The sequence below is a fragment of the Thalassophryne amazonica genome, chromosome 10, assembly GCF_902500255.1.
Source record: "Thalassophryne amazonica chromosome 10, fThaAma1.1, whole genome shotgun sequence".
NCBI classification, from domain to species: domain Eukaryota; kingdom Metazoa; phylum Chordata; class Actinopteri; order Batrachoidiformes; family Batrachoididae; genus Thalassophryne; species Thalassophryne amazonica.
In genome coordinates, this window is record NC_047112.1 from 39286253 (window position 1) to 39300475 (window position 14223).

The 14223-nt window shown below is 42.6% G+C and overlaps 1 protein-coding gene across 1 annotated transcript; it reads left to right on the forward strand.

Moving 5' to 3' along the window:
- Positions 1-2949: 2949 nt before the first annotated feature.
- Positions 2950-5603, forward strand: LOC117519498 (kelch-like protein 23). Its single transcript, XM_034180826.1, has 3 exons — positions 2950-3943; positions 4062-4473; positions 5194-5603. The coding sequence occupies exons 1-3, from the start codon at positions 2965-2967 to the stop codon at positions 5495-5497; spliced, it is 1695 nt and encodes a 564-aa protein (XP_034036717.1). The 5' UTR covers positions 2950-2964; the 3' UTR covers positions 5498-5603.
- The last annotated feature ends 8620 nt before the right edge of the window (positions 5604-14223 follow it).

The window sequence follows — 14223 nt, forward strand, 5'->3', positions numbered from 1 at the left end:
CATATTGTTATCTTTGGCTGCTTTCAGTGATGCCGGTATTTGGTTAGACTCTTTCTCTCCGATTGTTCTGTCTGAGTTATTTTTATTAGTTACGTCCTCCAAACCATCAACATGTCTATTAGACCCCATTCCTACCAGGCTGCTCAAGGAAGCCCTACCATTAATTAATGCTTCGATCTTAAATATGATCAATCTATCTTTATTAGTTGGCTATGTACCACAGGCTTTTAAGGTGGCAGTAATTAAACCATTACTTAAAAAGCCATCACTTGACCCAGCTATCTTAGCTAATTATAGGCCAATCTCCAACCTTCCTTTTCTCTCAAAAATTCTTGAAAGGGTAGTTGTAAAACAGCTAACTGATCATCTGCAGAGGAATGGTCTATTTGAAGAGTTTCAGTCAAGTTTTAGAATTCATCATAGTACAGAAACAGCATTAGTGAAAGTTACAAATGATCTTCTTATGGCCTCAGACAGTGGACTCATCTCTGTGCTTGTTCTGTTAGACCTCAGTGCTGCTTTTGATACTGTTGACCATAAAATTTTATTACAGAGATTAGAGCATGCCATAGGTATTAAAGCCACTGTGCTGCGGTGGTTTGAATCATATTTATCTAATAGATTACAATTTGTTTATGTAAATGGGGAATCTTCTTCACAGACTAAGGTTAATTATGGAGTTCCACAAGGTTCTGTGCTAGGACCAATTTTATTCGCTTTATACATGTTTCCCTTAGGCAGTATTATTAGACGGCGTTGCTTAAATTTTCATTGTTACGCAGATGATACCCAGCTTTATCTATCCATGAAGCCAGAGGACACACACCAATTAGCTAAACTGCAGGATTGTCTTACAGACATAAAGACATGGATGACCTCTAATTTCCTGCTTTTAAACTCAGATAAAACTGAAGTTATTGTACTTGGCCCCACAAATCTTAGAAACATGGTGTCTAACCAGATCCTTACTCTGGATGGCATTACCCTGACCTCTAGTAATACTTTGAGAAATCTTGGAGTCATTTTTGATCAGGATATGTCATTCAATGCGCATATTAAACAAATATGTAGGACTGCTTTTTTGCATTTGCGCAATATCTCTAAAATTAGAAAGGTCTTGTCTCAGAGTGATGCTGAAAAACTAATTCATGCATTTATTTCCTCTAGGCTGGACTATTGTAATTCATTATTATCAGGTTGTCCTAAAAGTTCCCTGAAAAGCCTTCAGTTAATTCAAAATGCTGCAGCTGGGGACTAGAAGGAGAGAGCATATCTCACCCATATTGGCTTCTTTTCATTGACTTCCTGTTAATTCTAGAATAGAATTTAAAATTCTTCTTCTTACTTATAAGATTTTGAATAATCAGGTCCCATCTTATCTTAGGGACCTCAAGTAGAGTGCTTCGCTCTCAGACTGCAGGCTTACTTGTAGTTCCTAGGGTTTTTAAGAGTAGAATGGGAGGCAGAGCCTTCAGCTTTCAGGCTCCTCTCCTGTGGAACCAGCTCCCAATTCGGATCAGGGAGACAAACACCCTCTCTACTTTTAAGATTAGGCTTAAAACTTTCCTTTTTGCTAAAGCTTATAGTTAGGGCTGGATCAGGTGACCTTGAACCATCCCTTAGTTATGCTGCTATAGACTTAGACTGCTGGGGGGTTCCCATGATGCACTGAGTGTTTCTTTCTCTTTTTGCTCTGTATGCACCACTCTGCATTTAATCATTAGTGATTGATCTCTGCTCCCCTCCACAGCATGTCTTTTTCCTGGTTCTCTCCCTCAGCCCCAACCAGTCCCAGCAGAAGACTGCCCCTCCCTGAGCCTGGTTCTGCTGGAGGTTTCTTCCTGTTAAAAGGGAGTTTTTCCTTCCCACTGTCGCCAAGTGCTTGCTCACAGGGGGTCGTTTTGACCGTTGGGGGTTTTACGTAATTATTGTATGGCCTTGCCTTACAATATAAAGCGCCTTGGGGCAACTGTTTGCTGTGATTTGGCGCTATATAAATAAAATTGATTGAATTGATTGATTGATAGTACCATATCACCCCAATAGAGCGCTTCGCTCTCAGACTGCAGGCTTACTTGTAGTTCCTAGGGTTTGTAAGAGTAGAATGGGAGGCAGAGCCTTCAGCTTTCAGGTTCCTCTCCTCTGGAACCAGCTCCCAATTCAGATCAGGGAGACAGACACCCTCTCTACTTTTAAGATTAGGCTTAAAACTTTCCTTTTTGCTAAAGCTTATAGTTAGGGCTGGATCAGGTGACCCTGAACCATCCCTTAGTTATGCTGCTATAGACGTAGACTGCTGGGGGGTTCCCATGATGTACTGAGTGTTTCTTTCTGTTTTTGCTCTGTATGCACCACTCTGCATTTAATCATTAGTGATTGATCTCTGCTCCCCTCCACAGCATGTCTTTTTCCTGGTTGTCTCCCTCAGCCCCAACCAGTCCCAGCAGAAGACTGCCCCTCCCTGAGCCTGGTTCTGCTGGAGGTTTCTTCCTGTTAAAAGGGAGTTTTTCCTTCCCACTGTCGCCAAGTGCTTGCTCACAGGGGGTCTTTTTGACCGTTGGGGCAACTGTTTGTTGTGATTTGGCGCTATATAAATAAAATTGATTTGATTTGAATTGATTTGATTCTATAGTTTTGCTGTACAAATGCTGCTATAATGTTGAGAGTAAAATGATAATATCCATCCATTTTCTATGGCCACTTACTATAATTAAGGGTCATGGGGGAGGGGGACTTGGAGCCTATCCCAGGAGGCAAAATAATAATAATAACAACAACAACAAAAATCATTGTTGTAATATAAGCATCCGGCCTGCAGGGGCTCCCTCAGTTAGAATTAGAATGTGTTTTCATACTAACCTCTTTATCCGGTGCCAGAGGGGTTATCTATTAATAACTCTGATTTAAGACAGGAGGGCACGGCGTGCTGTATGCAGAACAGCTGGTGTGGCCGTTTGTTGTGACATGGCCTGCAGACTAGAAAAAGATCGGAAAAGCGTTTCAGTTCTTTCTGGGCAAATAAACAATTCAGAGGTGGACGAAGCTGCTTCAATTGTGAAACATCTCAACCCTGAGCCTGATGTTGCCCCTGATGCCATGCTACAGGTTGAAGGGGAGTGTTTCTATGTTAGCCGTCAGCGTCTGGCTCACCAGAGTCCATACTTCAGGGCTCTGTTTTTTGGTTGTGGCATAGAGAACAAAAAAAGACAAGTGGCGCTGAAAGGTGTGAGCCTGGATTATTTCCGAGTGTTGATGGACTACAGCATAACATCTCTCCTTCCTCTGAGTCGAGAAAACGTTCTAGGCATTCTAGAAACGGCAGACTACCTCCAGATATATCAGGCCAGGCTGCTGTGCTGCAAGTTCCTGGAGCGTGAACTGCATCTCAGCAACTGTCTGGGAATGATGTCCTACGCCTGGCAGCTGGGCTGCATGTCGCTCTACACCGCAGCCCGACACGTAGCACTCACACATTTCCCTGCCATCATTTCTGAAGACGAATTCTTGTCGCTGTCCAAACAAGCTGTGGCAAACCTCCTTGCCAGTGATGACCTGACTATCCACAGAGATGATCTGGCCTTGGAGGCCATCCTACGCTGGGTGTCTGCAGACCCAAAACGAGAAGACCATTTTCTGGAGCTAATTGAGTTGGTGAGGCCAGAGTCTCTCTCTTTACCTTTTATTACTGAACTTTTGAGCAGAATGAAAGCTTCTGACCCACGAGCTAAGCTCATCTGTATGCTGAATGAACATTTTCCAGCATCTTGGTCATTGGGCAAGTCAATACGCAGGACCAAGGCCAGAGAGACAGTCTTTGTTTTGGGCGGGCCTCATGATCAGGAGGAACAAGCGCTGTATCAGTTCCACCCGATCAGTGGCAGGTGGCAGAACTGTGCACCTCTGCAGAGGAGGAACCTCACGCAGTACTCTGTAGCTGCAGTAGGTAATGACTCATGGTGATGAAGATGAAGAGTAAGACTTGAATAAGTGTATTAGATTATGAGGAATTTCAGATGTAACTATCTACTTTTCAGCAATATCTCTATTTTGTCATTATTTAGGAGACAGTGTGATTGTGACAGGTGGCTACTTCCGGGATGTCTTGTGGTTCAGCGTGGATTGGGTCAGGATATATGAATGTGGGAACCAGCGCTGGCTGGACGGACCTGCCCTGCAGAAGTCCAGGCATAGCCACTGCTCCGTGGGGTTGGATTCAGTACTTTATGTCCTGGGGGGCAGTATGGATGAAGGGCTGGTGGCTGATGTAGAAAGACTTGTTCTGGGATCGTTGGAGAGTTGGGAGGGGGCGAGCCCAATGATCAGAGCTGTGGAGAGGGCAGCTACTGCAGTTCTGGGGTCATCTATCTACGTTGCGTGTGGCCTGGATGAAAATGGGGATGTGTACGGTGGAATTCAGCGGTATTCCACAAAGGAGGATCAGTGGGACGTAGTCTCATATTCACCATTTCCACGGTGAGTAAAACATCATTGCTCATGTAAGAGTGTTCCATGATGCATAACACAAAATAGCTGACACCATCCAAAATATCCTTGTAACTGATCTTAACCTAGCTGCCTTTCAAAATGGCTGACGCTCAAAATGTCCTTGTATTTGGTGAAACTATCAGATCATTTTACAGCTGTCTAATTGATAAAACCATCTGATCTTTTTATATATGTTTAATTGATAAAACCATAGTATTTATGTCTATTTGGAAAAAGAATCAGCATGATGGAACACTGTTTTTATTGTGTGACACTACATGCATAAACACACACTATAAGATTTTTACAACCATGAACGCACCGTGAACAGACGCCCGCCTACTTCACTTTTGCAGCCAATGACATAGCCACTGATTCACAACAGGCTAAGGACCGCCCACCCACATGGAACCTGCCAAGGCATAGGAATAAAAGTTAAGAGTACAAAGGAAGTCAGGGTACTTTGTTCCTAGTGTTTGCATGCGGGCAGTTCAAGATCCCAGCGCTGAGATAACTCTATCGGTGTAACAGCTCTTTTCAATACAACATCTAAACTTTGAAGTCCGAATCCTGTCCAGTTCTTTTTGGAGGTCTCACTGTGATAAAAGAACCTAACACTCACAAATATCTATCTAGCTACAGCTAGTGGGGAATTGTGCAAAAAAAATTAAGCTTTTTTTTTTTTAATTTTTTTTTATCTTTTCCTAGATATGACCTTGTTGCCACAGAGCTTAACAGCGCTCTCTACCTGTTTGGAGGGCAGATGCTCCGTCTGGATGTTGAGACAGATGAATGGACTGTCCTAAATGAGGAATGTCTGGACAGAAAATTCTTCTGTGGTTGCACCACAGTCACTGGTCAGATATATTTAGTCAGTGAGAAGAAGGTGAACAAAGCATTCCCAAACATGGTGCTGCTGGACCCTTACATAGACACTTGTATTGAAGTCGACAACGCCATACCCTGTCCCGTCCCCATCAGAGGGTGTGTTACAGTGCAGATGATCACATGATGGTGTGGGATGTAACTGAGTGAATGCATGAATCTTTCATCAAGTACTCCTGGTCATGCATACTTCATGTGGTGTTCTTTGCTTAAAGAGTGGAAAAATAAAATAAATATATTGTCACCATAGGGAAATATTTCTTGGACAAAAAGTGCTACAGCAGCTGCAAAACAATAGACAGGGAAAAAGACAACACAAACTACAAATAATTAAAAGTAAAAATACTTGCCTGCAGCTTTAAAAGATTGATAAAAATTTAAATTAATTAACTCCATACTATATCCCATGAATCAAAAGCAGTATCAAATAAAACATTACAAAAAAAGTAAATAAATAAAAAAGATTAAAGTGCCAAAATAAGTTGGAGAGCAATAAATCATTTTACCTAACTAAGTAGTGTAATGCGTGATGGGATAAATGAGAGCTTAAGGTGATTAATTTTGCTCTTGCTTGCACTATAATGTCTCCAAGTCATACTCAGAAAACACAATGTGTGATGGGTCATTTAAGAACCTGTGTGTCAGTTTAAGTACAGAACCTTCATAGATGGTATTTGCATTAATCAATCAGTCACTTACAAATAGACTTTAATTTAAATACTTAGAATTTATCAGTGACACGAAATGAGAAGGGAGTCATACGGTGCATCTGGAAAGTATTCACAGCACTTCACTTTTTCCACATTTTACAGCCTTATTACAAAATTCATTTTCCCCCTCAAAATTCTACTCACAACACCCCATAATGACAACATAAAAAGTTTATTTTTGAATTTTTGTAAATTTATTTAAAATAAACTAAGAAATCACAGGTACTTAATGCTGCATTTACACATAACAACATCAAGTCATGAATGCCATGAAGGATACGAGGTCTGTTAGAAAAGTATCCGACCTTTTTATTTTTTTCAAAAACCATATGGATTTGAATCACGTGTGATTGCATCAGCCAAGCTTGAACCTTCGTGCGCATGCGTGAGTTTTTTCACGCCTGTCAGTTGCGTCATTCGCCTGTGAGCAGGCTTTGTGTGAGCACTGGTCCACCCCTCTCGTCGTTTTTTTATTGCGAATAAATGTCTGAACGATTTGGAGCTTTGCTGCATCAATTTTTTTTCCAGAAACTGTGAGAGACCTCCAGGTGGACACCGTTCAGAAAATTAATATGGCTTTCAGGGACGATTTTATGGGGATTACACAGATTAAGGAGTGATCCAGACGGTTTAAAGACTGCCCACAGCTGCTCCGAGCGCCGATCGTTAGGCTCAGACCCGAGCCGTGTCCTCCACTTCACCAGACCGCCAACATCCTTATTTATTTGTGCACCATTATCTACTCTTTGTTTATTAAAATCTGTTTATATTCCAACCGTTCTCTGCTTCTGTCGGCTGGGTCCTGTCAAACGCTGGGTCGGTCTTCCACCCACATCCTACACATAACAGTGCCGTTCATTTCCAAACTGGACGCTGTCTTGATCCGGTATGTAGTCTGACTACCACAGGAATTGTGAAAAGACGTGGACATCAGCACTTTTTCGGCACATTGAGACAGACGTGCGGAGGAGTTCCGCGCGTCGCGGTGGAGCCGCATCACGCAAAGCAACGTCGTGATGAAGCCTCACAGGACATGTTGGGGCATGACCAGCTCATGCTCAATTTCTCGGATAATCACACGACTGAAAAGCAACCGACAGCCGTCTGAAATCCACCTGAAAGCCCTCCTGTGAGACCAACACGGAGATGGTTTTGTGCCGTGTAATGAACGGCTCCGTCTCGCGTCCTTTCGCTTTTCTTTCCATGAAAAAAACTCCTGTAACAGTGGAATGTGCCGAAAAAGTGCTGATGTCCACGCCTTCTGCCTCTTTGTGAAAGTCAGACATCCCGGATCAACAAAGCCTTCACGTTGGAAATGATCTGGTTGTTTCAGCGGGGTTTGAGCCTGTCGATCGGCGCTCTCAGCGGTTGTGGGCAGTCTTTAAACCATCTGGATCACTCCTTAATCTGTGTGATCCCCATAAAATCATCCCTGAAAGCCATATTAATTTTCCGAACGGTGTCCACCTGGAGGTCTCTCACAGTTTCTGGAAAAAAATTGATGCAGCAAAGCTCCAAATCGTTCAGACATTTATTCGCAATAAAAAAACGACGAGAGAGGTGGACCAGTGCTCACACAAAGCCTACTCACAGGCGAATGACGCAACCGACAGGCGTGAAAAAACTCACGCATGTGCACGAAGGTTCAAGCTTGGCTGATGCAATCACACGTGATTCAAATCCATATAGTTTTTGAACAAAATAAAAAGGTCGGATACTTTTCTAACAGACCTCATACATTCTTGGCTGCTGATCACAAATGTGATGATTTGATGTAGAGGTGTCAGGTGTCCTCAGGGACTGCTGCAACCTGTTACCATGCATTATAATTAATGGCACGTGTTGCTGGAGATTATCAGGAAGCATTACGCACGGTCAAGAATAATGTTCTGCGTTGTTGTGCGCTATCGCGCGTAACAGCGCATTGTTAAGTTCTGTCATGTTGTGAATGAGGCGAATTGTCTCCACACACACCCATATTCATCCATCAGTTGCTGAACAATTCAGATCGCTCCAGTTTGCTCCTTTATATCCACAGCAGAAGAACTTTGTGATTGCATGCTTAGTTGTGCTCTGTGCCATGGAGTGGCGCAGAGAGGACGACACGGAGAGAGCCAGATGTGTGGCTTCACGTGGCTCTTGTCTAGCTTGTTTTCCTAAACATGCAGCAGCAGCAGGTGGAACACCTGCAGGAGTGCACTGAGGAGCATTGGAACGAAACTTTTAGCCAACTTGGCATCACTGTCCTTCTTCAGCATACTGCAGCAATGAAACTGAATGCAGTACAGGAGCGTTTAATTGTGTGCACGTTAGAGAAGAATGTTGTCACGCTTTATTAAGGATCACCACTAAGCAAGATGGATCAACACACTCAGTTGCGACCTCCATGACATGATGCAAAATGAGGGTGGTGCGTGACATTTGTGGAAGATTTTTTGACAGCCAAAAACTTGCTCCACGAAAATCACGAATATCACACACCAACATGCACTATTAAGAAACCTATTCAGATGCGTTAAGTCACGTTAAGAATGTCAGGAATGTGAGATATGAGATGTGAGATGAGATTTATTGTCATTGTCATTACACGAGTGCAACAACAACAAAATTATGTTTACACTCCAATTACCTCAGACAAAACACAACAATTAATCCACAATTAATAGTTTACTGCAGAGGTCTCAAAACGGTTCCAGAAAGGGCCAAGAGGGTGCAGGCTTTCTGTGCAACCACCCACTGTAGCAGGTTATTTCACTGATTATCTGATTCCACCTGCTCAAAGTGATGTTAATCAGTGAAATCACCTGATGCAGTGGGTGGTTGCACAGAAAGCCTGCACCCTCTTGGCCCTTTCTGGAACCGGTTTGAGACCTCTTGTTTACTGTAATAATGGCACACATCAAAATTAAAGACAACACATATACATTTGACATTGTTTATGTGCACTAAACTTGAAGCAGTCCATCATCCGAATTGAGGCAATGTAGGTGAAGGCTGCAGCAGGAAGGGCCCATGCCGCCCAGCTTGGAGAGTTGAAGGCTGCAGCAGTAAAAACCGCGCTGCCTTTGAGGTGGCAGGGAAGACTCCAGGGTGAAGGGAGTGGAGAGTCAAAGGGGGGGGGGGGGTGTAATAGGGATGGAGGGAGGGAGACGTGTCGTGTGCAGATGAGTTAAGTTTATGTCAGTTTCTGTGTGTGTAAAGTCTGACATTGCTAGGCAACAGTGGGCTTGGGGGGAGGTAGATAGATAAGAAGGGGGAGCCGAATTCCTTCACCAAGGCCTTAGATCCTTCTGGGGGAAGAGCAGGGCATTTGACCTTGAGGAGCCGATAAGGCTGCCATGTTGTTAGGCGGAGAGATACAGAATTCCATTTACTGCACCTCTGACCGTCTAGAGTCCAAATTTATGAAGAATATTCTCCAGTCCTCAGCAGTGCATTCCTTTGCAATGCAGCGATATGCTCCAAGATGGTATCCATTTTGTGTTTGAGTTCAAGAGTTAACGCAGTCTGAGATTACACGGCATTGCCCAACTCATTTATCATGACAGACAGATGAGGGGACGAGATTCTGGTAGCAGCCGTCTTACTAATGTTCCTGTGGGTCAGGGCAGCACACAATCAGTGCCAAACCTCCCATCATAAAAGCGAATAGAAATAAATCCTCAACGTCTTCCACAGAGAGTGGAGCCAAGCATGCCACGCTCCATTTCTCTCAGGCGTCGAGAGCATAGCCTGCTGGGTAGGTTCCATCAGGTATGCAGGGTCCCCCAGCCCTGATTTCCTTGTTGAAAAAATGGTGTCAACAGCGTTGAGAGACCAGTTGACCAAATCCATGGTTAATCCAAATCTTAATTTGAAGAATTCACAGTCTGGTGAAGCTGGGACTTTGAAGGTCGGAGCAGAGATAGAGAAAACAGGAGAGGAGAGGGGAGGAATGTGACCGTGCCAAGAATATGATGATGTGCCAAGAATAACCCACATATGACATTCGTAACGCGTCTTGCTTATGTGTAAATGCACCATAAGTATTCACACCCTTTGCTCAACAATTTGTTGATGCATCTTTAGCAGCAATTACAGCCTCACGTCTTCTTGAATATCATGCCACAAGCTTGGTGCACCAGTCTTTGCACAGTTTTGCCCATTCCTCTTTGCAGCACCTCTCACCTCCCATCCAACCTATCTCCATCAGGTTGGATGGGGAGCCATTTTCAGATCTCTCCAGAGATGTTCAATCAGATTCACGTCTGGACTCTGGCTGGGCCACTCAAGGACATTCACAGAGTTGTCCTGAAGCCACTCCTTTGATATCTTGGCTGTGTGTTTAGGGTCACTGTCCTGCTGAAGGATGAACTGTCGCCCCAGTCTGAGGTCAAGAGTACTCTGGAGCAGATTTTCATCCAAGATGTTTCTGTACATTTCTGCATTCATCTTTCCCTCAATCCTGATTAGTCTCCCAGTTCATGCTGCTGAAAAACATCCAAACATCATGATGCTGCCACCACGCTTCACTGTAGGGATGGTGTCTGGTTTCCTCCAAACATGAGACCTGACTTTCATGACAGAGTTCAATCTTTGTCTCATCAGACCAGAGAATTTTGTTTCTCATGGTCTGAGTTCTTCAGGTGCGTTTTGGCAAACTCCAGATGGTCTCCTGTGTGCCTTTTACTAAGGAGTAGTTTCTTTCTGGTCACTCTACCATACAGGCCTGACTGGTGGATTGCTACAGAGATGGTTGTCCTTCTGGAAGGTTCTCCTCTCTCCACAGAGGAATGCTGGAGCTCTGATACAGCGACCATGGCATTCTTGGTCCCCACCCTGACTAAGGTTTTTCTCCCCCATCGCTAAGTTTAGACGGGCGGCCAGCTCTATTAAGAGTCCTGGTGGATCCGAAGTTCTTGTTGATGGAGGCCACTGTGCTCATTGCGACCTGTAAAGCAGCAGAAATGTTTCTATACCCTTCCCCAGTTTTGTGCCTTGAGACAATCCGGTCTCGGAGGTCTACATACAATTCCTTTGACTTCATGCTCGGTTTGTGCTCTAACATGCACCTTCAACTGTGGGACCTTATATGCAGACAGGTGTGTGTCTTTATAAATTATGTCCAATCAACTGAATTTACCCCAGGTGGATTCCAATTAAGCTGTAGAAACATCTCAAGGATGATCAGTGGAAACAAGATGTACCTGAGGTCAATTTTGAGCTTTATGACAAATATGTACATGTGATTTCTTAATGTTTCCGTGAAGGCTCTCAGTTGTCCAGGTGGTTTACAAAGGAAAGAAGCTTGAATCTTCGACTGGACTGGGTTGCTTGATGCGAGGACATTTCGCTTCTAATTGCAGAAGCTTCCTCAGCTAAACCTCTTGCTCTGGTAGTCTGAATTCTTCTCTTGTAGAGAAGAATTCTTCTCTACAAGAGTCAAGACAGAAGTCAGACTACCAGAGCAAGAAATTTAGCTGAGGAAGCTTCTGCGATTAGAAGCAAAATGTCCTTGTGTCAAGCAACCCAGTCCAGTCGAAGATTCAAGCTTCTCTACTATGTGATTTCTTATTTCTTAAAAAAAAAAACAAAAACAACAAAAAAACTTTTTTTCCACATTGTCATTATGGGGTGTTTTGTGGGGAATTTTGAGAAAAACAAAAAACAAAAAAACAATCAATTTCATCCATTCTGGAATAAGGCTGTAACATAAAAATGTGGAAAAAGTGAAGCGTTGTGAATACTTTCTGGAAAAAAAACACACAATTGACTGCATAAAGGAAGGAATAGTTATTCAGAAGTAATTTATTATTAAAACTTTTCAAGTGCTCCACATACACGCATGTGTGCGCACACACACACACACAAAACAATGGTTTATACATGGAAAACAGTCACATAGCAATCATTTGCCATTAAAGCTAAGACATTATCAACCTTTACATGTTGTGAAAAGCTTTTAAGCATGGGTAATTTTGTTAAGGTGGAAAAAAACTTATTGTTTTTTCTTTACTAGTGTGTCAACAGCAAATTATTTCATTAAAAATGTAATTTTTCCCAGTTCGTTAACAAAACTAGTCAATGTAGGTATCATTAATTATATGTATGTATATTAAAATCTTTAGTATAAACATTACTTAAATATAGCAAGCAATTTAAAAAATAAAAAAATAAAATGTCTAATTTATATTAATATTACTATATTATTAGTTTTATTATACTGGTGCGTTACTTCATTGTCAAGAGAAAAAAGAAACTTCTCTGTGGATGTAGATCGCAAATTAAATAATATGATTGTAAAAACATAATGTGATTTAAAAAAAAAAAAAATGCAGATTATGCCCTAAACTATAATGTAGTTTTGTCATTGAGGAGACATGTTTATGTACGAATATTACCCCTTTTTTGAGCTTTTTGAGAAACATTATACTTCTAATACATTAGTGTATCACTGTTGGAATTATCAGGGTTTTATGGCAACAACGTTTGGGTCAGAGTTGCCGATTTTAGATTGCATATTGGAGTGTTGACCTCAGTGCAGAGTCCTCGTCAGACTCAAATTTAACTCTATTCAAGTCCTCTGATAAATATTAGATGCATGATTGATTGCACAGTGATCACTTATCTTCTAATGTTTCCCTTAAAAAAGTTTTTGCAGTATTGTCATGAAATTTTTTAACATCTATGAACTGTGTTTAAAATAATAAAACAATAAAAACACATTGATCCAAGCAAAAACTACAAGAGGCATGTGTTGCATTAAATTCAAGTCCGCATAAATACATATCAGTCTAAAATAAGTATTTCACAAATTACATCCTGTCGTTCACAATGCAGTGAAATCTACTTTATTTATATCAAAATTATCAATAAATGTTTACGCTTCCATAAAGTTTCACTTCTCAGCCATAAAGTGTTTAACATTTGTAGGAACTATTTTTCTTCCATGTCATTTCATTAACAAACGTCTGTGTGCATCCTTACTGTCAGGCACAATCTGGCTCAGCAAGCAAAAAATACTGGTAGACGTCACTGCAATGCCTGGCTCAGTTTGTCGAGTAAATGTACCCCGGCTGGTGTCACCGACCGAACGGTTCCCCCTAAAAGCTCGGCTCCGCACCGTGGAAAATTCTACAGCTAACCAGGCCCCTGTAGTCGGTGCGGACCAAGGTAGCTTAGCCGCCGTTAGTTCCCCCCTGGCAGACCCCGTGCAGTCGGGAAGGCAGGCTGACTGGGTGACTGTGAGGAGGAAGCGTAGCCCTAAACAGAAGCCCCGTGTACACCGTCAACCCGTTCACATCTCTAACCGTTTTTCCCCACTCGACGATACACTCGCCGAGGATCAAACTCTGGTTATTGGCGACTCTGTTTTGAGAAATGTGAAGTTAGCGACACCAGCAACCATTGTCAATTGTCTTCCGGGGGCCAGAGCAGGCGACATCGAAGGACATTTGAAATTGCTGGCTAAGGCTAAGCGTAAATTTGGTAAAATTGTAATTCACGTCGGCAGTAATGACACTCGGTTACGCCAATCGGAGGTCACTAAAATTAACATTAAATCGGTGTGTAACTTTGCAAAAACAATGTCGGACTCTGTTGTTTTCTCTGGGCCCCTCCCCAATCAGACCGGGAGTGACATGTTTAGCCGCATGTTCTCCTTGAATTGCTGGCTGTCTGAGTGGTGTCCAAAAAATGAGGTGGGCTTCATTGATAATTGGCAAAGCTTCTGGGGAAAACCTGGTCTTGTTAGGAGAGACGGCATCCATCCCACTTTAGAGGGAGCAGCTCTCATTTCTAGAAATCTGGCCAATTTTTTGGGATCCTCCAAACTGTGACTGTCTAGCGTTGGGACCAGGAGGCAGAGCTGTGGTCTTATACACCTCTCTGCAGCTTCTCTCCCCCTGCCATCCCCTCGTTGCCCCATCCCCATAGAGACGGTGCCTGCTCCCAGACCACCAATAACTAGCAAAAATCTATTTAAGCATAAAAATTCAAAAAGAAAAAATAATATAGCACCTTCAATTGCACCACAGACTAAAACAGTTAAATGTGGTCTATTAAACATTAGGTCTCTTTCTTCTAAGTCCCTGTTGGTAAATGATATAATAATTGATCAACGTATTGATTTATTCTGCCTAACAGAAACTTGGTTACAGCAGGA